Here is a 25,886-nt window from a genome sequence, read left to right on the forward strand (position 1 = left end):
AAACTACATTTACCAGATTTAAAGGCTGGGAGTAATGAGAACCAATTCCAGAAGCAACTGGAGGCCAAAATGTTCAGCAACAGTAACATTACCTCTCTTGCACTGGTCTCCGCAACTCAAAAATGAAATATTTGGAAAAGATGATTTCTAGCTCCCTACTTTTTGAATCATCTAACTTGGCACTACATTGTAACTCTTCTCATATATATATATATTTATTTCCCCCTAATTTATGTTTAAATTGTATACATCATAACTGCTATAAGAATTCAAATACTCCAATAAAGATGTTAAAAAAAAAATTCAAACAGTACAGAAAGATGTCACATGAAAAATAAAACTCTCCACAATTACCATTATCCCACTCCTCAGAGGCAACGGTGGCTAACAAATTTTCTATTTCTAGACATTTTCTGTTATTAATTATAATTTTCATTTTTAGAAATTTAGAATTACAGAAAAGTACCAAAAGCAACAATCCCTTTTATTCCCTATCAGCATCTCTTAACCAACCACTATTTTGAATTTAGTGTATATTCTTCCAATTCATTTTTATACTCTTACACACATATATACGTACCTCTGAACATTATAAGTATGGCTTTGTATAAATTTAAATTGACATGAATGCCCTCACACTGTACATTATGTTTACAAATTTACTTTTTAAAAAACATGGAATATTGCAGTAATTGAGAAGAAAAGAATATTAAAAGACTCCTGAAGCCAGCACCTAGCTTTGTTAAATCTTAACATTTTACCATATTTTCTTCTGATTTTTCAAAGAAATAAAGCACTGCAGATAGTTGACTTCTGTGTATCCATCCCATGATCCCCGTCTCCTCCTTCCCTCAGTAGGAAAAAACCTCTATCTTGAATAGGTTTATCATTCACGTGAATGTTTTTACTCTGGTAATATATGTGCATACTTTTTTAAAAGCAATATATAATTTTTTTGCATGTTTTAAACTTCATAGAAATAACATGATTTGTATCCTTAAGTTTTATTTTTCATATTAATATGCTTCTGTGTTTTAATTATGTTGATACATGTGGAGCTACTTTATTTGAGTTGCTTTATAGTTTTCCATTATATTCACATATAATATTTAGTTTGTCAATTTCATTATTGATGTATATTCAGGTAGTTTTCAATATTTGCTGTAATAAATGCTGCAACAGGCATCCTTGTACATATCTCTATGATATATTAGGCACGTCATAGACATGTTCAAAACCTTCCATCCCCTGTAGTTATTGACTGCATGTGCCAGGCTTCTAGAAATTAGTATGTTAAACTGAACCAACTTGATGGGAGTAACTATCCACCGGACTTGTTTTCCAAAGAAAAGTACTGTTTAGAGTAGCAAAATTATAAGCTTACCTAGACATGTTGTAAAGTCCTTGAAAAGTAACTCAGAGCCAAGTTTTGTGAATTGGAATGCAGTGCTCAAGTCACATTCTGCTTTAAAACTTGTAACAGATAAAGATGAATTAAAGAGAAAAAATATATATATTCAGAAAACACTTATGTTTGGTTTTGGTGCTGTTTAACAATGTATCAGACAGCTTTTGCTAGGTTATGCTGTAACAAACAATCCCAGAATCTCAGTGGCTTACTATATTAAAGATTTATTTTCTGCTGTTCACATTACATGTCAGTTGCAAGTTGGCTGCAGTTCTGTTATATGTGTGTGCTTCACTCCAAGACCCAGGCTGAAGGTGCAACCTCTGTCTGGGTCATACAAGCCTCATGGCGGAGGCAAAAAGTGATGTCAGAACTACATAATGACTCTTACAGCTGTGTTTGGAATCTGCACAAGTGACTTCTAGTTACATGTCACTGATCAAAGCAAGTCTCATAGGCAAGCCTGTGTTATCAGGGTTGGGGGATATAATTCTGCCCCGGGAAGGGACACCTGGAAGAACAGTACCATCTGCCCTGAATGCAAATGGGATCATACCACACAGACTCTTCTGCAGTTTAGTTTCTTCATGGAAACTCATGTAGTTGGATATTTTCCCATATCAGTACAGATCTATCTCACTCTTTTAAAAGGATTTATTAGTTTTACACTGTAAAGGTATAAAACATTTATGTTCTAATCCATAATTCCCACAGTTGTTTAGCTGTACTTTGATATCGGAAAGGGTATATCATTTAATGACAGTCTTTTTGTACCATAGCTTCCCCTTTTCTAATGCCTTGGCTGTATTTCAGCAAGTAATTTTTCACTACTACATACAGCAGGGCTGTAATGAACATCATTGCCTTAATTTCTGCCAGTACCTGTTTATTTTCACTTGTTTTGATTTCTGATAGCACAAGTTCTCCCTTCTTACGTTTTCTTTATAAAAACGATCTTGGCTATTCCTGCACAATAACTCTTCCACATAAATTTTATAATCAGCTTGACAAGTTGTATTTAAGAAAGCCTGTTGGGATGTTTTCTGGGACTGCATTAAATTTATAGATTTTGTTTTGGTGGGGGGGAATTTGGAAGAAAGAATACTGCTAAGTTTTCCAATCCGAGAACATAGTACCTTTTCCCACTTATCCATGTCTTTTTAAAATATGTCTTTTAAATTTTATAGCTTTCTCCATAGTGATCTTACATATTTGTTTACCAAAGTTGACTATTTCATCTGCAGATAATGAAAACATTGGCTCTTCCTTTCCCATCTCATCTATTTTCTCACCAGGTAGGTTTACATGGGCTGGAAATCTGAGAGGTATGGATCAGCTCTCCAAGTCTTCCCCTTGATGTGGTGTGAATTTCCATTATATTTGAGAGTATTTCTGTAGTTGAGGGAATTTTCCTAGTTTCACTGGAGATGAACTTCTTACTGTATTCTGAGGGTTCTTTTCATCTGATTTATCAGTATTCAGGGAGGAAGGGGAGAAGGCATACTTTACTCTGCTATCTTCCCCAGAAAGTCTCTACCCGCTTCTTCACTGTTTTTTGCGGTACGCAGGCCTCTCTCTGTTGCGGCCTCTCCTGTTGCAGAGCACAGGCTCCGGACGCGCAGGCTCAGCGGCCATGGCTCACGGGCCCAGCCGCTCTGCGGCATGTGGGATCTTCCCGGACCAGGGCACGAACCCACGTCCCCTGCATCGGCAGGTGGACTCTCAACCACTGCACCACCAGGGAAGCCCCTGCTTCTTCACTGTACAAGCATCCTTCTCACATCCTAGCACCTGCTCTTCCTCTTCCTGTCGCGAGCCTTCCTAGACTAACCCGATGCTTCCATGGGTTTATTCGGCAATTTATCACATTGATCTTCAATTGCCTGTTCGTATCCTTGTCTTGGAGTATCATTTACATCTCTTGGTATGACTTCATTCTTTTCTTCCAAACTATATTTTGTTCCTAAACCAAGTTATAAACACATGGAGATCAGAGTATAATTTATACCTTGTTTATGGGGTTAGTTTTATTTTCTTTCTCCTTTTTTCACTCTAGTCTCAGAACTCTGAGGCCAAGCAGACATTTACAAATTACATATAAAGATGTGGAGTTTCTCCACACTGGGGGCCACACAGCGCCCAGCTCTCAGCCCTTCTTTCTCCCACCTGAAGCGCAGCAGCTGAATCCCGGCGCTCCTGGACCGTTTTTGATGACAAAGGTCTAGTAGTTCAACCTGTCCTTTTACAACTTTCACAAACTTGGCAGACATCTCAGGAAAAGTGTGAAGCTGCTACAGAAAAGCAATCTTAGAGAACAAGTTCAGAAGAGATAGTACCACCAACTCTTAGATTAATACTGCTTACACCTTTGTGGAGGCAAATAGTATGCAGTGTTGGGGACTTGCTAAGCTTTTACACGGTCTCTCTTTCTGTTTTTTATTTTTAATCGAGGTAAAATACACAAAACATAAAATTACCATTTAACTGTTTTAAGTGTACAATTCAGTAGTGTTAAGTATTTTCATATTGTTGTACAACCCATCTCCAGAACTCTTTTCATCTTGCTAAACTGAAACTCTGTGCCCATTAAATAACTACTCCCCTCTCCCCTCAGCCCCTGGCAACCACCATTCTGTCTCTATGACTCTGACTACTCTAGGTCCCTCATGTAAGTGGAATCATGCACAGTTTTTTGGCTTATTTCACTCAGCATAATGTTCTCAAGATTCATCCGTGCTGTAGCCTGTGTCAGAATCCCCACATTGTACATATACACACCATGTTCTGTGTATCCACTCATCTGTCTATGGACACTTGGGTTGCTTCCACCTTTTGGCCACTGTGTCTCTCCCTTTTAAATCAATTATTTATTCATCTTTACAAAACAAACAAACAAACAAAAGCTAAAAATCAGGAACAAATGCAGAGCTGTGCACTGAACAGCCGAATAAATCAGTGAGATCTCGACCACTACGGCTCCGGTTTGCTGGCCCAGCTGGGGAGATTCCTCATGGCAGGGTCTTCCTACGGCTCTGTCTTCCAGAAAGAAACTCAGAGGTAGCAGCAAACTTCAGAAGAGCCAAGACAAAAGGAAAATCCTGTGGCGGCAAGATCCCGAGGGAAGGAAGACTGCCCAAGTAGCCCAGCCTCAACAGAGCTGTTCAGGCACATGTGCGGTGGCCTCAGCACACACAATTCCCTGAATCCTCCATGATGATGTTAACCAAGTGGTGCTGGACTTGGACCCCAGGGAAGACCCCACTGAAGCAGCTCAAGGCGGAAGGGGTTCTCATTTACTGTCAGACTCCCAGCGACAGACCCCAGCCCGGCCTCCTCGGGACACATACCCTCCACGGACGCACCACACAACCCTTCTTCCTTTCTAAGTGGTTTCTTCATTTTTTCCCTTTTGTTCAGCTCTCGCTGGAGGCAGACAACTGGCTCCACCTTCCTCGGAAGGATTTAAAAAACATTCCAAAGTTATGACAGAAGTCAACTCTTCAGGTGTCTTATAAGCCCCATTAGCCTTATGGCCATGTGCCCCCCCCCCCCCGTATACAGAAGAAATTACAGACATTAAGTTGGATATGGGGTCTATGTCCCTAAATGTAGACTAATACTGAGAAAGAAGGCCACTTCGAACAAATACAAAACCCTCATTTAATTCCACCTGGCAACCTAACCTTTCATTAGTGGAGCCAAAAAATCCTGTTTGAAATAATATCTGTTTAATGATAACAGTGAACATTTACTAACAGGTGACCAGTGACTAACACTTAAGGATGCTTACCGCACGTCAGGTACTAGGCATTATGAACATTATTCCAATTACTCACCACGACCCTATGAAGTGGCTTCTATTCAATTTTACGGACGTGAAAAGTGGGGAACACTGCAATGGGTGATAAAGCTGGAGTTTTAAATCGGATGTCTGACTCCAGACTCGCTCCCTCCACCACAAGCCTCTTCCGTCGCCCCGTCATCAGCTACCAAACAGTAAAAAGATGGACGTCCCAACAAGATACATAAGTGAGAGTTGTGACTATGACGAAAACCAGCCCAGCTAACGGGCTCTGCCTTCACCGAGAACAGCTGGTCAGATGGTGCGCTCGGCCAGCTCTCCCTGGCCCAGCAGATCCGTCCTCCTGGTCCTTCTCCACCGCCCCCTCTGCTTTGTCTTGGGAAAAGGGTCCCCTTTATTAATGCTATTGCTGGAGATGTGTTTACACAGGGCAGGAAACTTAATATCAACATTCCCTGAAGGAGAGTGTCTTGTCACTTCTGTGAAGCACTTCAGGCAGGCAGAGACCAGCCTCCCAAATCAACAGGCACTTATGCCCTTTAAACAGAGTCTGACGGGAGAGTTTGTTTCTACAGAGAATCTTTGAGTTCCTGAGCCCGTTTGTTATGATGAGTTTGAGAGGCGGTTACCCGTATACACAAAACTCTCCCGGGTGCCTTAAGAGGCTCTCTAAGAAGGATCTCAAGGAATCTATTCACAGTGAGGAGGAGGGAAAAGAGTGGATTCGGGCACTCAACGGGTTGGAAAGGACAAACTTGATGAGTGAAATTCTGCAAGTCTCCATACACTGGCAGGGGGAGACGGGCTCCAGGGCCAGAATTCTGATAGGATGTGAAGGCTTGGTGGCGGGGGCGGGGGGGCCTTAGGAAGCCCAAGGGGGCACCATGAGGGCTCAGCAGAGCATCACAGGATCGAAGAATGAGCTCAGGTGGGTTTTGCGAGGTGAAAATGGAGGGCATGTAACTGTCGATTTTTTCAGCTTCCTTTCTTGTCAGGACTCTCTTACCTGTTACCCCTCCCACCTCTGATGGAGGCCAGCACTGCCCCCCCAGCCCCCTGTCACTGTCCCCACGACCCTGGGGGCTCTCTCCTGGTCTCATGGCTTCAAACAGAGTGATGATCCCAGACTCCAGCCCCGGCTACCTGCCTCCTGGACATCCCACCTGCCTGTCCCTCCCCCATGCCTCTGGCCCAACATGTCCAATACGTTGTCCCACCCCTAGGTGCCCTGTTTCCTTGCTGTTACCTTTGAGGACACATCACTAGAGTCTTCTCTGCTCTCCCCTCTCCCGCCACCTCCTAGGTTTGGGCTGCCTAAGCATGATTCTAACAGCTCTTCAATATCCTCCCCTCCCCACCCCCCAGTCCCACCAGATCCCTCTCCCTGTAAAACTGATCATGATGGGGCCATGCTCGTCCCTGGACCCCTCCCCCTCAGGTTCCTTTTACAAGGATGGTTCCCTCCTCCCAGCCAGTCTCAGTGGACCTGGACTACAGGCATGAATATATGAGCCGGAGGGGCCATATACTTTGTGATGAATTCCTGATTTTATCTTTTCAGATAATGAACGTTTACTTAGTATTTACCATGTAATCGTATCATGGACTCCAAACTGAGTGAGGTATAATTCTTGCCCTGGAAACACTTTCAATCTAGAAGAACTATAATCCAAATAAAAGGACAGCACCATGGAAACGGTGAGAACGCTGGCTGTGTACGATTCTTGGGGATTCTGCCTGTAGGTGAGTCAAAGGCTGCCTGGAGAGACGAGCCCACCCCAGCTCTCTTGCATTCACGACAAGATCCACCTCTGCTCCCTCTTGGCTACCGAGAGGCAGTGTGAACCTGATTTCTTTGATTCTTCCTTGTTTGCTTCTGGTTCTTCCACAGACAGGTGAGTGAGAAGAAGAGACCAAAGTTGTGTGCATGAAAAAGCCACTGTGGAATGACTAGGGTAGAAGGAAAAATGAGACCATCAGATACCAGGTGGCTTGCCAAGGTGTTTCCTCCCCAGGACAGACAGCAGGCAGCCTGGCCTCTGGAGTTCAGAGCTGAGCTCAGAAGCTCCCACCATCTTGGCCTTGGCATCAAAGGCCAGGACTCTCCAAGCTAAGCAGTAAAACCCAGGGATTCTCTGGAATACAGTAGAATTTGCCCTGCTCTCCACAGGAAAGGAGGCAAATAAGAGCCCGCCAGCTCTCCTTGGTGGCCTCGCTGAGAAGGGCCAGGTATTTTCCGGGCTGTCCCAGCAGGCGGAGGCTACCAGGCAAAGGGGGAAGTGATGCCTCTGATTCTCCAGGCCTTAAATGGGAACGCGCGGGTGAGACATTCTACCTAACAGTTTACTCAACTCCCTATTCACAAGTTCCTCCAGACTTTTTCAGTGCAGCAAATCAAGGTACTGGGGGTAAGGGGTGTGTGTTCCTGATGGGGAAGTGGAATCCCAGACAAGGGAAGAAGTGACATTGGCCTGGTCCACACAACAGGTCAGGGATGTGAGGCCTCAAATCCAGGATTCCTACCTCGATCCAGTATCCCCTTTGCTACCGTGTATCCCCTCTTTCTCACCCCCACTCCTACCGGGAGATTATCAGCTAAGCGGAAAGGCGGCGTGGTGGAAGAACAGTTCAGATTCTCAGAGAAGGGAAGCAAACTCAGAGGCCACCTCTGGGCCAGCGACTGGGGGATGACCACCCCCAGCCCGTGTAAACTGGGGGATGAGGGGCGCATGGAAGCTGACACACCACTGTCTTCACCCATGCCTTTCCTGCAACAGTCTGGCCTGGTGACGTCTCAGGCCTTTCCTTCCATGTCCTCTGCCATCACTCGCTCATTATCCAGGCTAGAGAAAGCCTCTGACAGCCTCTAACTGAACCAGAGGCCTTCTGTCTCCATGCCAGCCTCCCTCCCTCCCTCTCTCTCTCTCTCTCCCACACACACACACACACACACACACACACACACACACCTCTGTGTGTATGTATTCCCAATTTATTGCTTCAATTACGTTTGCCTCTATTCATAAAGTCCTAAACTCCTCCACAACCGGCCCCACTGTGTCAACCCTGCCGGTCCCTAAAGGACAACCAGGCCGCTGGAGCACTGGGAAAAGGTCTAAGATGTGGCGGATGACGTGCCAGATGCCCAAGGTGGTCCTCTGGGGTGCAGCACTGCATCAAGAAGCAGGAGGTAGGGCGAGTTGCCGTAAGCAACCAGCTCGTGTAGTTGCAGAGGAGCCCAAAGCCAAGAGCTGGAAACACTGGAGGTAAATCCGAAGCCAAAAGGCAAGGAAGGACCAAAACAGACAGAACAGGTTTCAGTAACCGAGTGTCAAGGTTAGCGTTGGTACTGGTCTCCTCAGACTCTTACGGATGTTATGGCATAAAGCAAACGAGGAATTATGTTGGGGTTTTTGAGGATGAAGATTCTTGGTGTGGATGAGAAGATTTAAAGATGTAAAATGGTGCAGTCGCCATGGAAAACGGCATGGTGGTACCTCCAAACCACACACAATTACCACACGATCCAGCAACTCCACTTCTGGGTATATTCCCAAAAGAAATGAAAGCAGGGACTCGAACAGATATTGGGACGCAGGTGTCCAAACAGCACAATTCACAACAGCCAAAAGGCAGAAGCCACCCAAGTGTCCGTGAACAGATGACTGGATAAACAAAATGTGTTCTATCCGTACAACGGAATAGTATTCAGTCTTTAAAAGGAAGGAGATTCTGACACAGGCCACAACATGGATGAACCCTGCGGACAGATGCTAAGTGAAATAATCCAGACACAAAAGGACAAACACTGTATGATTCCACTTACATGAGGTAACTGGAATAGTCAAATTCCTAGAGACGGAAAAGAGAATGGTGGCTGCCAGAGGCTGAGAGGAGGAAATGGATACAGAGTTTCACTGGGGGGGGGGGGAGACGAAAACGTTCTGGAGACAGATGGTGGTGACGGAGGCACAAAAATGCACATGCACTTAATGCCAACTGAAGTGACACTGAAAAACTTGTTAAAATGGTCAATTTTATGTTGTGTATATTTTACGACAGTTAAAAAAAAAGGATGCATAAAGGGAAGTGAAAGTCTTTCAGTCCTAAATTTGAATTGGAAGTATTAGCATCCACACATGATGTATTTTATCTTATCTTCAGGTGGACGGGGGAAGTATTTCCTAACTCTCTATACGGAATGACTAACCCAACAGCAAAAAGCACAACGAGCGGGGCCAACTCTAAGAGTGGTGTCCAAATGCCATTTCTCACTAAAAGGAGTCAGGCTTTCCTGGAGAGATAGCCAAACCCAGGTCTGGGAGGAGAAAATGTATAAGAGCTTGGAACATTTTGTAGTATGGAAAGCAGGAAAGGATCAAACCAAGATTTTGTCAAAAGAACTCAGGAGCCAATTTGGACAAGTTTCCACTGGCAAAAGATGGGACAATGTGAACATCAATCAGGATAATAAGGACATGGGATAGAACACATCATATCTGTTTAAATCCATGAGTTCTTAATGATACTAAAAAGTTTTTATTTCACTGGTAATCTTGGAAGGATGCTAGGGAACTAATTCACTATTTTGAACACTGAAGAGTAAAGTGAAAGAAGCCAGCATTTATCCTGCCTTTCCTATACAAACTGTATCTCAGGGTAAACAAATATTTGATAAACTAAAAAAAAATTTTTTTTAGTGTTATAGACGTGTATCAGCTAATAAATGAAGGAGTGAGAGCGTTAGAATGTGACCGTTTGCAACCCCTGATGAAATAACAGATCTAGGTAATGACTGTCCATGGCTGCCGAACATTACCTAGCCTATTTTTCCAATCACAGATTTACACGAAAAACAGGGGACAGAGGAACATGTTAAATGAGGGAAATGCAATCAACAAAATCCAGGCTGTGGGAAACCTACAGGAAAAGCCTAGTTTCTTTAGCAAACATATTGCAGGAAAAAGAAGAGAGAGTAAAAGGGGAACTATAGGTTAAAAGAAACTTAAGAGACATAAACAGAGGCAACGTATGGACCTTATTTAGATCCCAATTTGAACAAATTGTTAAAGAAAATTAGACAAATGGGAAATTTGAACACCGATTGGATATTTAATGATATTAAGGAGTGGTGGTTAACTGTATCAGAGTGATACTGGTCCTGTATTTTTTTTAAAGTGTCCTTATATCTTTTAGAGATACAGACAAGTATTTAGAGATAAAATGATAAGTTGTCTGGAACTTCCTTCAAAATAACCTAGTGTAGGGGAATGTGGGGGGGGGGGGCGGATACAGATGAAATACAGCTGGCCGAGAGTTGACATTTGTTGAAGCTGGGGGATGAGTAGACACTCTCTACTTTTGCATATGATTGAAATTTAACATATTCTTAAAAACTTGTTTAAAAGGCAGGAATTGAACTTAAAGTCTTAATCTTCACCTCTAACCCTCCTGGGAGGGAGGTGCTGTGGCATCTGGCTTTGCACACCTGCATAAACAGTATTTTCCCCTGTAATTATCTGTATTCCTATTCAGGCCACTCCTGGCCCTTTACACCTCACCTTTACAGGCAGAATCACTGAGAAGAAGAGGGTGGGACCCCACCTCTGAGGTCAGATCAGCCACGGCCCCATCCTTTCCAGGGCAGGGATCTGGTTTGGGAACTAGAATCAGCCTGGATTTCTGCCCCTTCTTCTACCTCAGCCTGGACACAAGCCGCCCAGCCTCACTGTGCCCTACTGCTAGAGCACGCACAGACACACAGCTCCTCCACAGCATCTTCACAGCGTGCCTCTTCCTTTCCATCAGACATCTTTCTCTAAGTGGGAACGGGTGCAGAAACGCAGAGGGAAGGCGGTCATCACCTTGCAGGAGCGAGGCAAAAGCAAAACAAACAAGAGCCACTATTTTTAGCCTTTCTACACTATAACCAAAATGACATATCCAAAATGCTACTTGAATCCTGCCCCTCCACTGTCTAAGTCTTCTCTTCCCCAGGCCAAGTCCGAACTCTCCAGATGCCTCTGCCTGCTGCGTGGCCCCCTCACCCCACCCCCCGACACTGCAGAAGAGCCAACTCAAGAGATGTCCTCAGCTTACCATGTCCTTCCTCCCATGCAGCAAACTCCTAATCATCGTTTCAGACTCCCTATAGGAGTCCACTCCTCCAGGAAGCCTGGTATCTGTCGGTTTGGCATCCTGGACTCGCGTGGAACCCAGATTTACCCCTCTATAGCCCTCCATATACTCAGACTCTCACAATTTTTTTACCTCCCCTGCCAGACTGTAGGCTCCTGGGATGCAGAGACCACCTTGTTCGTTTTCGATCTCCAAAGCCTAACGAGTGCTCAGCTCACAGGAAGCAGGAAAAAAATATTTGTTGGCTGGTTGGCTGATGAGGCAAATGATGTGTCTGGTACTGGTGTTTGTAACAGAGCTCTACCCTCTGTGGATCTCCACGGCCGGCGGGGACCTTAGGCACTGAATGGGTTTAGTTAATAACAGAAAAACAAAACCAAAGGAACCACAAACTGAGACCAACTCTGAGGTCACTTAACCCATGGTTTCCCACCGTTGTTTTTACATTTTAGTAGTTAAGTATTTTATAAGAAAAAATAAAATTAGCCCATCAAACTTGAAATTTCACAGATACTATTGCTTAAAATGAGGCAGGTAGCCATGGAAACCTGCTCTACACAGACTGCATGAAGGCAAGTGGATGCCAGGTAAGCTCAGGAAGGTGACATGTTACTATGGTAGCTTTGCTGTAACAGCCAGCATGAACTATCGTAATGGGCACTGCCATCAGACCCTGGATTGATTTGATTTTCTTTCTCCTTCCTTCCTTCCTTCTCTCCTTCCTTCCTTTCCTCCTTCCTTCCTTCCTTCCTTCCTTCCTCCCTTCCTCCCTCCCTCCCTCCCTCCCTCTCTCTCTCTCTTTCTCTCTTTCTTTCCTTCCTTCCACTGTGGGCCTTAAGGAATCTTAGTTCCCCGACCAGGGATTGAACCTGGGCCCACGGCAGTGAAAGCGTGGAGTCCTAAACACTGGACCGCCAGGGAATTCCCAGACCCTGGATTTTAAATACCCCTTCTCACTATTTCTGTGCCTGGCCTGATTTCTTAACCTTACCAGTGCAGACACTCAAGCTCAGAGGGGCTTCATAAGTTGTCCAAAGTCACACAGCAGGAAGATTAGAGCAGGGGACAGGATCTTGGTGCTGGACTGATACACCTTCACCTCACTGACCTCCCCTTCTAAAAAGTGGGTTGAAAGCTACTTGCTCACATTTCTCAACAAAGCAGAGCCTCAGAAATCAACACATCCTGCAGCTGGTCACCTCACTTCAAGGGGGCAACCACTTAAAACTTATAAATATGCTGTAGCCTTAACATGGCTAAACATAACATACTGTAAGATTGAAAAGCTATGCTTTTACACACAACGCTCCCATCTGATTGGCTATTTATTATTGGCAGTTCTGTCGGTCAATTTCCCAGTTTTGCTCTATTTAAGAGACCAGTCTTTAGGAGCCAGTCTGGGTCACCAATCTTATGAAAACTTTCTTCAGTGCTGAAATAACTAAACAGTAACTTTTATGACTGTTTAAACATATAGATATACACATGCCTGTATAAGTATGGTAACTAAGAAGTCAAGGATTAATGTCTAACAGTGGTTATCTTTGGATGGTAAGATTACAAATTCCGTGCGTTGGTTTATATGAGTTTTTCATTTCTCCATAGTAAATATACCTGAGTTTAATAAAAGAAAAATAATTAAGTTTTACTGATACTATTTGAAAAAAAAAACTGTTTGTTTTTCTGAAGCCATCTTTGACGTGGAAAACATTCTCTTTTTTCAAATAAGCAGTATTTTCCTATTAAGTGTACACTGTGAGAACCACGGGTCAAGTTAAGTTCTCTCTATATGCTAGCGAAAGGTTTTATTTGTTGTTTGTTTTCCCCCGCCTACTCAATTTTGATGGGTAACCTGTATTATTGCCTCTCTTTGCCTGGTTTGATTTATGATCCTGGAAGTCAGGTCATTCTCTGCTAGGTCAAAGAAAGAAAGAGAAAAAAAAAAAAAAAGGTTTCCCCACCTAATACCTGATAAAATATCTGAAAAGGTCATTGCAGACCTTGACAGAAACACATACAATTTCAACCCAATCTGATAAAACAGCAACTAGAAAACTTTTATCAGAAGAAAATGTAACTTGCCATTTCCCAGCTCAGTTGACTGAACTTTTTTTTATCTGAAATGACAGACATCATAAGATAGGAAAAGCTGCAGATAAGAAGAGTTGTCTTGAATCAGATCCGATTGTCTGCCTGGGTTCAAACTCCCACACCTGCTCTGAATGTGTCAATGAGAGTCTCTTGGCATGGTCCCGGAGGGGTTTGGAAACATTGCAAAAGTGGTGAACTTTGAGACTCCAGCGTTTATTCTGCGATTATAATTAACCTGCTCACCAGTTGCTATCGATCAATACTGAATGGAGCTGATAAAGTTTGACTGGATTTCTAGAAGTAGAAATGGAGACTTAAACTAGGAAGAAAAAAAGGAAGATTAAAAAAATACTTTAAGGATTTAATTCCATTTTAAGCAGCAAAACTGAATCTGTGACTGACGAATCCCAAAGCCTGCGGCTTAATAATCCTCAAAATTTCCCACCATATTCTGGTGGTAACTCCTTGATGTCTCATCCTCCAAAATAAAGTTCATCTATGATGATTCAACACAGAGTGAAAGACATCCTCATGTTCATTCCATTTGCAGAGGGTGAACCACATGGCATGGCTTACCTGTCTGGATTATATTCCTCCTTTGGCAAAAAAAAAAAATTATATATATATATATATATATATATATATATATATATATATTTAAAGACATGAAGGCAATTTGGGGGGCTCCTGCAAAGTACTGAAGCCCAGAAAACCAAATTCCCTTCATTCAGATAAGAGGCTTAAATATCCTGGCTCAGTTCTGATTACAGAGTAGCAATAGATAAAACCCTAGGCCCCCTGCCAGAAACGAGAAAGCTTCCACTCATGGCTTCTGTGATCAGCTCAGACCAATTCCATGGGCTCTTCCAGCCTGGGGTTTTATCCACTGTCTTGATCCATGCCCCTATTCTCATCTTCATTAAAAAATATAATCACTGTGATTCTTCTCCTCCTTTCTCAGCTCCGACCTTCGGAGAAAAGGGAATACGGAGAAGACGGTTCTCGTTTCCTTAAGAAAAGGGACTTTTGAGAGAGCCAGACGGCTTTGCTCTTCTTATGCAGCCAACAGTCCCCCCCAGAGTAAGAAGAATCTTCTAGTTTGGAGGGTCTGAATTCTGGGCAATCTCTCGTTAATTCTCCGCATACCCAAATCAGGATGCTGAAAGGAAGCTTGTGTGAGGCAGGGATTCCTGGCATTGCAAGTTCTGCAGTATCAGAATGAGATGGAGAGACATTGGTGGGAAACAGGAAAACAGAGAAGAAAAACTACACTGGGGAGAGGGAGCAGGTAGTGAGCAGAGTAACAGAAACTCCTGAAGTTTACTTGAGTCCTTCAAACACCACGTACCTTCTGGATCTGAAGAGTGGAGCGCCCTTAAGCTTGGCAAATGCAAAGTGTGGCAAACAGGGAAAAAGCATGGTCCTAGAAGTGGGACTTACCTGGGTTCTAAGCCAGGGCTGTTTACTACCAGCAGGAATTGGGGCAGATTAATCATTCTGACCATCAGCTTCCTCTTCTGCAAGATGGAGATCACAATATCTAATTCTCAAGAAGGACTTAAAAGTTCCTGTTACCTGACAACTTCCTCATTGACCCTCGAGAAAGGATCCAACTTACTTGCATATATGCACAGTACACAATACATATATCTATGTATATATATACATAGATATATGTATATGTGTGTGTGTGTGTGTGTATGTGTGTGTATATATATATATATATATATATATATATATATATGCATATATGGTACAAGATATAGGTTCCTGTCCCTAAAAAGTTGAAAGTTGTTAGCTGGTTTCCAAACATGAATGTACCCAAACTTGTAAACTTATTTTGTATAAATTAAAACAGGTCAGAGGTTATTCCTAGTATAACCCCACTCATATTATTTTCCCTTACCTTCTTGAGAAGGAGACAAAAGAGTAGCTCTATAGTAGCCAATAAAACGTTTAAATAATCCTCCCTGGAGTGTGTTACATGAGACCATGTCGTGGGCCATAGAAGGTCAATATAACAGAGTGATACTCATTCCCAAGCCATGAGAGAGCCTTATCAACTGCACCTTATGCAGGACTGGAGGTCAAAGAAGTCACCAGCAGACAAATACTTTCCGATGTCAAAAAGGCCCCTTCAAGATCTTAAAACAGCAGCATCCCTGGACCTGCAAGAATTGCCCACTTCTACAGCAAGGCAATGGGAAAACCTGCGGTCCTTCCTCTTTCTTACGCAAACAGAAGCAGCAACATTTGCAGCTCTACATTCAGTACAACTCAAAGGTCTTAAAACGACAGGTTGAAAAGAATTGGCTAAAAGACTTACCTTGCCTCGGGAGAAGGTAATGTGGTTTTCTAACACAATCCCATCACTGTCCTAGGTTAGTGGTTTTCCATTCTGGCCCCAAAATAACCTGAGGGAGAAGTACCCACACCAGGAAAGGTCACCAGCGTATGTGCCCACGAGGGGATCTTAGGAAGTCACGTCAGTGGGGTTGGGTTCGGGGAGGGGGGCGACATCTGACAACTGTGGACGGAGATCTGCTCCCAGAAGGCATTACTGAGAGTAGGATAAGGGTTTTTTGACCCCTAGGTAAAGGAATCTCCTGTTGGATAAGCAAAAATCAAAAGCCGAATTCAGTAAATAACAATTTATGTTTTAAAGTACTCTTCCTGTACACCCATAAACTCTAAATATAGAACTCTATTTTTTTTTAAAAAGGCGGGAGACTTTCAGGAAGTTAATTCATGAATATTATGTCTTTTTAAAAATTTAATTGGTCTAATGTTTTTTTAATTGGTAATATAGTCACATGGCTCAAAATTAAAAAGGTTCCATTTGTACACCCACGTCCACAGCAGCACTATTCACAAGTCAAGAGGAGGAAACAACTCAAGTGTCCATGACGGATGAATAAACAAAATGTAGTACACACATACAATGGAACATTATTCAGCATTAAAAAGGAAGAAGTCATATCACAGGCTACAACATGGATGAACCTGGAGGACATTATGCTAAGTGAAATTAGGCAGTCACAAAGAGATGAGTGCGGTACGATTTCCACTTACATGAGGGATCTAAAGTAGTCACATTCATAGAGACAGATCTGAAGTAGTCAGATTGGGCTTCCCTGGTGGTGCAGCGGTTGAGAATCCACCTGCCAGTGCAGGGGACACAGGCTCGAGCCCTGGTCTGGGAAGATCCCACATGCCGCAGAGCAACTAAGCCCGTGCGCCACAACTACTGAGCCTGCACTCTAGAGCCCGTGAGCCACAACTACTGAGTCCACGCACCACAACTACTGAAGCCCGCGCGCCTAGAGCCCGTGCTCCGCTACAAGAGAAGCCACCGCAATGAGAAGCCCGCTCACCGCAATGAAGAGTATCCCCCGCTCACCACAACTAGAGAAAAGCCCGCGCGCAGCAACGAAGACCCAACGCAGCCAAAAATAAATGAATAAATAAATTTATTTAAAAAAATAATAAAGTAGTCAGATTCATAGAGACAGAACGGCAGTTACTAAGGGCTGGGGGAGGGTGAAGTTCGGAGTGTTGTTTAATGGGTATAGACTTTCAGTTTTGCAAGACAAAAAAATTCTGAAAATCTGTTTCACAAGAATGTAAACAACAACTTAACACTACTGAACTGTACACTTAAGAATTGTTAAGGCAGTAAAAACAAAACAAGGTAAATCTTAACTTTAACCTCCTTGTATTTTAAATGTATTTTCTTGTTATTTAATGGATTAATAAAGAAGCACAGAAAGGACAATGAAAACTGGTTAAGGTGGTGAAAAATTCAAAAAGTTCCAAGGCACAGATGGTGAAAGTCCTTTTCTCACCCTTTCCCCTCACCTCTCCAGTTATTCCCGACGGGCAATCAATGCTACAGGTTCCTTGTGAATATTTCCAGAGAGAAATTAAATATTTCCAAATGCATATAATCTTTTCTTCTCTTTTTTTACACAAATACAGTGCTACACACACATCCTGCACTTATAAATGTCTTGAAGAGGATACCATACCATTACATAATGAACTTCCTAATTTTTTATGCTGGCAAGATATCATATTGTTTGTATGTACCATGTGAACACAAACACTCCCCTAATAATGCGGATATAGATTACTTACAATTTTCGTTGGAGTAATTAGTTCCAACGACACAACAGTGCTGCAACTAACATGTGCCCATAGAATATATTCTATATTTGTAGAATAAATTCCTAGAAGTTAGATTTCTAGGTCAAGGGTATCAGCTCTGTAATTTGTCAGATATCACAAAGGGCTCTCCATAAAGGTTGTACCAATTTACACTCCCATCCACAGGTATCAGAGTTCCTGTTTCCCCACACCTCGGAGTATGTTTGTTTTCTTAGCTCGTTTAAGTAAAAAAAAAAAAAAAAAAAAAAATAGGGAGGGATACTGAAGAAAGTGTTATCTAAAGCTGTCTCCTGTGCATCATTTCACCTGAGCGCTTAGAAAGTACCTAACAAATGTGGCTTGACCTTTCAATGGGACACCTCTGGGCAGGTGACAGATCTCACTAGAAGCATTGACATATCCCTGGCTACGCCCCCCTCCCCAGCCACACACACACCTTCCCCATTTAAATGGTTCTCAGGGCAACACCACAGACCAGCCCTAGCTCTGACTGACCTGCTCAGGGTGGTAACGGAAGTTAAACAACTTTGGTTTCTCAAAGACTGACGAATGATTCTCTAGCCAAACAAGATACCTACGACGAGTTGGTCTCACAAAGTTCCCTACATAAATGCACTGGCTCTGAAAGCAAGTGGCTTAATTGATAAGCAGTCCCCAAAAGATCCAGAAAACACTTCAGAGTCTTCCACCAACCTATACCATAAACAAACTCTTAGAACACCGTGAATGAGACAAAGCTTTCAAAGAAACCATTTGGCTAACACTGAGTGATATACATGCATTTCTTTGTGTTGTTATTTTTTTTAATCAACCCTTAAAATGATTCAAAACTGTTGCACTCCTTTGAAATTATAACTGCTTGTTCTTCTATTACACAAAAGAATTGTTATTCATCATAAACTATATTTTCGTAGCTTTTCCAGTAACATCTACCACAATGCTATTTTCTTTAAGGCATAGTCTCATATAATTTCCAGTTTCCTTTTCCGCCTTAAGTATTTACAAGCATTAATTGGTACAAAAATCAACGTTATTGTGGTGTAATGTACACACAATAAAACACTCCTATTTTAATAGTATACATCCATGAATTCTGACAAATGGATATGCCTACGTCAACAACCGTGATCGGGATCTCTAAAAGGAGACAGCTATATCATCCCGCCACAGCTAACTCACAGGCACACCAAGGCAGACCCGAGCCCTTGAAATGCAAGAGTCCCCAGCACAGCTCCACTGGCAGATGGCCACACGGTGTCTCCTTAAGCACTTTCAGTGCCCAGGGGTGCATGAATAAGACATAGCCATTCCATTTCAACAGCTACAATCCTGTGTGCAAAAGTGTTCTTCTCAAAACTAATGTCTGCTCACCTAGAGCAACACAAAGTTAAAAGGACATAGACTTTTGCCTTTTAGATATTTATACAGAGACACTCTCTCCCTCTCTTAACCACCCTGGGACCTCTCCAACGGAAACTGCTCCAGTGGTTTCCCAAGGCTTCAGGAACCCTCTCCCATCTGGCTCACGCCTCCCCAGAGCCCTCCGGTGGGTCTCTTCAGCAGCCGTGGTGTGTGGTTTGACCTGGGCAGAGGACTGCAGCAACTCCCTCCTGCATCTCCACTGAAATATTTGCTCAGTGCCCAGCGTGTGCCAGGCACTTACACATGGGTGAGACTCTGTACCTGGTCTCAGTAAGGTCACATAATTCCATCAGTGCAGCCTAATTCATGAATTCAATGGTTGTGTCAGGGCTCATATTGAACTTGGAATGAATTAAAGTTTATATACGTGGCAGTCAAGGCAGAGTCATTCCTTCCACCCTAAGTCCAGAGCTCTACAGAGGCCCCTGTTTGCTTTTATTACTTTGCTTTTTGCCTTATTCCAATAACCAACAAAAGAACTCTGGCAAGATATGAACTATTGTTAATACTAACGTTTAATACTTCATAGAGAAATGAAGGTGGTCTCTTTTTTCTCCTCTTTGAAATTAAAAACAGTTTCTGTGTGAAGAATGAGTTAATCTGTGTGGTTTCACCTATGGTGATAAATACATCATTTAAACAAAGCCAAGCTGGGTTCTATTATTTCATGGTACCAGACAGTGTGACAGTAAATGAGGGCATGCATTTTCTTTCTTTCTTTTTTTTTTTTTCTTTCCAAATTGCAGGTACTTTTCCTGACAAACTTCTATTTACCCTTCAGCACCAACTGCAGACAGCACCACTCAGGTGAAGACTTCCAGATTCCTAGACAGAGGGAGGTACACCTCTGTCTTCTCTCCTCTGCTCTCAGCTCATGGCCATAGCCCATTGCTGGGTCACTCACCTGTCTTCACGCCTGTTTAGGGGGACCAATTATCTCCGTTTGTTGGGGGCCTGTCCTAGGTTTAGCACTAAAAATCCCCAATCCTAAAAAGCCCTCAGTCTTGAGAAAATCAGAAAAATTGGTCACTCTGCCATGATAGTGACTATTTACTCAAATAGCCATCATTTATGTGCCCAAGCCAAGAACTTCACAAACGTTACCTTATTTTTCTAATTTAAAACAACAGTAAAAGTAGTTACAACCATCCCATTATACAGGAAAAGAGAGGAGACTGAGAGAGGTAAGTACCTTGCCCGAGATCACAGGGGCACCCGAAATTGAATCTAGGTTTGCCTTTGTCATACCACACCCTGTACTGCCATCTTAGGACCCAGTGGCAACTCCCCACAGCAAGCTCTCAATAAACACCACGGACTCAGTAATCACTTGTCATCATCCTTCGATCACTCAGCATCAGTTAACATGTCAGTGATGGTCCTCGATAAAGCTACCAGGCATTAACAGGAGGGTCCATGTGATAGGAGGAACATATAAAAAGCACATGTACATATGCTGCTTTTAACTGGCTTTTATGCAAGTACCACCCGCAGAACATGCTGGAGATCTGAATGCCAACAAACTCAACGTGCCTCCTGTCCCCTCACACAGGTAACGTGGAACCATTCACCACTTGACCACTTAAAACACCTGGCTGTGTACAGAAGAGAAAATCCCACTGCTTGGCCAGACCCCAGGACTGTCTTCAGGTGGGACTTCCTGAAGTAGTGGGACAGAGCACTGCGTGCCAGGAAGACAGGCCACACTTGTCAGCAAGGGGGCCCTCCTTAAAGGTCGGCTTGCCATCTGTTGACACTGGAGTGTGGGAAACACTACTTACTCCAACACCCTCCGGCCTGGCATGGGTTACATTTGAGAATCTAAATACTCACTGTGTGCACTCCTCACACCGTATTATTTTTTTTTTACATTGTTGTGGCTGTAACTCTCATGACCACAAAGAATCCCCCCCCATCTTTGGATGTCAGACTTCTCTTTTTGCCCTAACCAAGCACCAAATTCTCAGTCCAGGATCACAAGGGTTAGGAAGCAACCTCCCCACCCCTCCCCCAAGTTCGAAGAAGTGAAACTGTGTGGACCATTCCTCCCTATTTTAAAATAGGAGTTCTAGAGGGAGCTCTAGAGAGAACTCAAGAGGGTTCTAAGAACGTGGGGCCTGAGGGGCCCACGCCCAGCATGCTCACCTCGAGCTGCCATTGTATGGAGATGCTGCCGAGCTATCTCTCAAGGTCCTCCCGAGGGTCTCCGGAGCCTGGGGAGGGGCGGGCCCTCCTCTCTGGGGGTGCCGTCTGGCTCCCCCGTGACGGGGAGGGGGAAACTGGGAGCCACAGCTCCAAGCCCCGGCGCCACATCCACGGTTATCAGTTTACCTGAGATGTGTATTTGGGCGGACACCCCTGGGGATCTTCCCCAGGCCACCCAGGGTCTGAGGATAAATTAAAAGCTCTTCAAAGCCTGGACCCTTCTCGGAGCCAGCCCAAGACTGGAAACCTGGGAGGAACAGACTTTACTCTTCAAAGTGAGAACAAATGCGAAAGGATTTAGCACTTAGTAGGTAGTCAATAAATGTTAACTTTGTTGCTCAAGTCTGGGCTTCCCCTCCCCTACAAGAGTAGTCTCCATCCAAGCCCGATCCCGTCCCTTCCTGAAATTCCACAGGACCAGAGGTCATTTGCATTTTGAACTAGCGTTGCCACTTCCTTTCTCTCTCAGCCTGAAGCGCCGAAGCCCTTCCTCGGACTTCATTTTGTTCATCTGTAAATGGGAGCAAGGGGCACACGTTTGATGTCCTTCCCAAGTCTGACATTCAAAGAAGCTATTAAAATTGTACCCATTACGATTGTAATTTCTAACCCCAGCCCTCGGGACCGGACGAGGCTGAACACTTGGACCTGCGGCAAAGTCTCCACTTCAGTCGGGCATTATAAAGATGCACCTCTGGGCTTCCCGCGTTCCCGGACACCGACCCGGAGTGCGCTTCCAACGCAGCCCTGGGCACCTATGCCCCGCCGACCAGCACATGGTCACAGCACGCTCTGGCCCCGAGGCACCCACCTGGCACTGATCCCAGTTCAACCCATCTCCATTGTTAGGGTCCCTCATTTGTTCCCTGTGTGAACTCCCCGACAGCAAAATCTTCTGCCACCCCGAGGGATCCTCCAACTGGCCCGCCAAATGGCCCAGAAGATGTTGGGCCCAAGCCATGTAATCAGTTCCCTGCGGAGGACGCTGAGCAACGGCCGAGAGGAGGCGGGAGCAGAAACCCGGTGCTCCCAGCATTGTGCAGCCGGGTCGCCCGGCGGCCTCCGCAGTCACCTACAGACGGGCGCTGCCCGGGCGCACGTAGACCCAGACACACCCGACGCCCGGGGCCACCCTGCAGTCGTCTCTCCCTTTCAGAAAAGGATCTAGAGGGCAGGCCCGCCCTCACTAAACAGAATCTGGGTTCCGTGGGGCTGTGACCTTCACCGCCGCTACCGCCCGCCCCGGCCGCCAGGTTCTGTCTCCCAGTTTGCTTTCCTTGGAAAAACTCACGTATCCCCTCTATCCCCTGCCCCCGCCCCCGCATACCTGTGAAAAATTAAATGTCCCAAACAAGGCTCAGGACTACCTCTGTTCCGGCCCCGGACCGCCCGGGGACGCGCGCTCAGCACTCACCGAGATTGGGGTGTCGGGTTGCAGGGTTGGCCCGGCCGGGCAGGCTGTGCAGAACCGGGCTGTCGAAGGGACCGGCGGAGGCCGCGGCGGCCGCGGCCCAGGACGCGCCCACGTCGGCCATGTAGGCGGGGTAGGGGCTGGAGTAGGAGCCCGCGAAGCCGGCTCGCCCGTACTGCTCGCGGCCCGCCAGGCCGGCGCCCGCCGCCCCGCCGCCACTGCTGTAGGCCGCGGCTTCCCGGGCCGCAGCGGCGGCGGCGGCAGCGGCCAGGGACCCGGTGGTGCCCGGGAAGGAGAAGCGCGGCGACACTGGCGGCGGGGTGTAGGCGGCTCCCTCGGCTCCCGCCTGGCTCCAGCCCGGGCTGCCCTGCTGGGTCCCGGGCCCTGCGCCCGACGGCGCGGCCCCTGAGCTGCCGCCCGAGGCGGCCCCGGACACGGTGCCCCCGCCTCCGCCCTGGAGGTAGGACAGGCCGAGCACGGAGGAGGGCACCCGCGGCGTGGGCACGTAGACCGGCGAGGACGCGGCGCCTGCGCCGTGCATGAAGGCGCCCGGGCCGCCCGCCTCGTAGGGGCCCGGAGGGGGGCCGTGGTTGGCGGCCATGGCCAGGCTCTGGTACATCGCCCCCCGCGCTCGCAGCGTCCGAGTCCTCAGGACAAGGAGCAGTGCGGGGAGAGAAAATAATAATACAAAAATAAAAAGACGAATAATGTACAAGTCAGGGGCTGTCACAAAAATGAAGATCAAAAATCAAAGGTTAAAAAAAAAAAACACGAATCCTTCAAAAATATATGCGTATTAAATCCAGCATTGAGCCAAAGACAATAGGCTCTGGTTTACTCAGGAAAATCCCAAACTGAATTTGCGGTTGTTCCCGGAGGTGGTGGAGGAGAGGCCGAATCCACTGCAGGGACTAGAGGTCGCGAAGACGCGGGGTAGCGCCCGGGCGCGGGCACGGGGCTCCAGCCGGGGGCACGCGGCCTGGCCTGTCGCTGCGCGGCACCGCCGTCTTCAGGACACCCCGGCCTGCGGTGCAGGGTGCGGGAGGCTGGCTCCAAGGCCGAGGGCCGGGCTGGCTCCTTTCCTCCGAGATGCAGCCGCGTCTAAAGAGGGAATGACAAAGAGGGAAATAAGTTCATCCAGAGATTCCAGAGCCCATTTCCCCTAAACTTGGTTGCTTCTCCCGCCCTGCAAACAAAATCGCCACTCTCGGGGGCCCAGCTTCGGAGGCCACCCGGCTCCGCGGGAAGCTATTCTGCAGAGGCCGTGGGGTCCGGCTGCCTGAGGGAAGCCTCGGGGAGGGGCGATTTAGAGACCCGGGATTTCCCAGTTATTGGACATGAAATTACTGGTTATGATCACGCTCATTTTTTTTTGTATTGCTTGTCAAGAAGGACTTTAATTTTACCCTATTTCTAGCATATTCTTGTCACAGTATTTTAAAAGTCCAAGGGTTTCCGGTTTCCGCACAGAACCTAAACCTAAGAAATCTCGCCCCATCTCCTCTGTCCCCCCACCTATCCCCAACTGATCCTGGCCATGAAAGAACTTTAGATTGCCCATGGAAGACAAGGACAAACTTTATAAAAACCAGCAGCCTAAGAAATTTTTGTTTGCAATCTTTTTTTTTTTTAACTAGAGGCAGAGTCTAAATATTTATAAGTGAGCACAGTGTCTGCTAAATCTCGGTGAAAAAGTTTGTGGAACCTCTTATCCATACGCTATATCACGTGGACATCAAATCAGACAAGATACACGTTTCTCGCAAATAGTTTTATTTTGGAGATTTTGCAGACTGGATATTAAGAAAAGTAAGAGGAATGTACAAAGTCACTTTACAGAACTACAGTACTCACTGAACCATTCCAATTCATCGAACGGGTTTTTCATATGGAATCACTGATCCACCCACATATGGAATCAGAACACCAATGAGACTGCTTGGGGGAAAGAACAGTTTGTAGGACTTGATTATATCCTTGTATCCTGTGTTTTTATTTCACCAGGCAATTTTTCTGATAAAACTAAGCACTACGCGTTCTGAAGCACCTGCTTAGCTCCAGGTCATTTTCTCCACAATTCCACTAAGTAAAAGTGTCTCTCCTCATTTTACAAAAGAGGGGACTGAAGCATCGAAAAGTTTTGAAACTCCTTTAAGATCAAAGTACAATTAAAGGGGGTAGGGGACAGGATCTGTACAACTCCAAGGGTTTAAGGCTGTCCAGTCCATGCCCACTTTTCTCCTTAGGAGAGGCAGCTACCCTTAACGTTTTTTTTTTAATTGCAGTAGTAGACTTACAGATATATTAACTGAACTATGTACTAAATCCAGGCTCTGCCACTTACTGAATGAATGACTGTAGACACACTTACTTAACCTTTCTGTGTCTCAGTTTCCTCATTTGCAAAAATTCAAATATTAAAGGTAACTATCTTGTATGGTCATTGCGAGGATTATAAATTAATATATGGAGAGCACTTATAATAGGGCCTTATAAAACTTTTATAACAGGCACAAAGAAAATTCTATACAATTGACTATTACTTTTACTACAATGTATCATGAGAAAATGCTTCAGACGTATTATGTACTATAATAAATGGTCATCTTTATTCTTGTAAAAAAATTCTGGAAAAGGAATGTCTAATACATACTATATAATGCTTTTAACCGCTTTTGCAACATCACTAATAATAATAATGTTATAGCACAGTATTATACAGTCATATGTTAACTCCTAAGTGGTTTATTATTTGCTTTCAAAACTATACAATAAGTTATTGGTTTGGGGAACATTTCCTTCCAATAAGAAGTTTAGTTAGAGGATGGATATTTAAAAATTTGACCCGAGATCACCAACTTTCCCCTTTGAAAATGAAGGCAAAAAATTAATACCTATAGGAATCTCTGGGCTTCAGTAAGTAAATACATAGGTTTACCTTAATAAAATATTCGGTATTTGATTTAAAAATCAAATAGTTGACCTATTTCATTGTATTTTCTGGAATACTCCTGCAGTTCTAAAACAAATGTCATAAGTTTCTTTTCTCAGATAGCTGCAGAAAGGAAGATTTATAATTTTGTAATCCAACTTCCAATATACATACAGATGCTAACTTAAGTTTTAAAATGGAAACGCTGAAAACGCCATAAATCTAACATCTGTCTTTATTACATTCTCTGCCTTTTTAAATGGCTGATACATTACCTCAGAGTTGGATTACTGAAAAATAGAGGGGGAAA

General features: G+C 44.7%; 1 protein-coding gene across 5 annotated transcripts in view; it reads right to left on the bottom strand.

Annotated features, from left to right (window-relative positions):
• GATA4 (GATA binding protein 4) overlaps positions 1 to 25,886 on the bottom strand; it is a 109,898-nt gene that overhangs the window by 26,213 nt on the left and 57,799 nt on the right. For all 5 annotated transcript variants that reach the window (XM_079927044.1, XM_079927045.1, XM_079927046.1 and 2 more), the window contains one exon: positions 22,648 to 23,745. In XM_079927044.1, coding sequence (XP_079783170.1) covers positions 22,648 to 23,263 — 616 coding nt within the window. In that variant the 5' untranslated portion in view covers positions 23,264 to 23,745. The remainder of the gene's footprint in view (positions 1 to 22,647; positions 23,746 to 25,886) is intronic.

Source organism: Stenella coeruleoalba (genome assembly GCF_951394435.1).
Source record: "Stenella coeruleoalba genome assembly, chromosome: 7".
Lineage (NCBI taxonomy): Eukaryota > Metazoa > Chordata > Mammalia > Artiodactyla > Delphinidae > Stenella > Stenella coeruleoalba.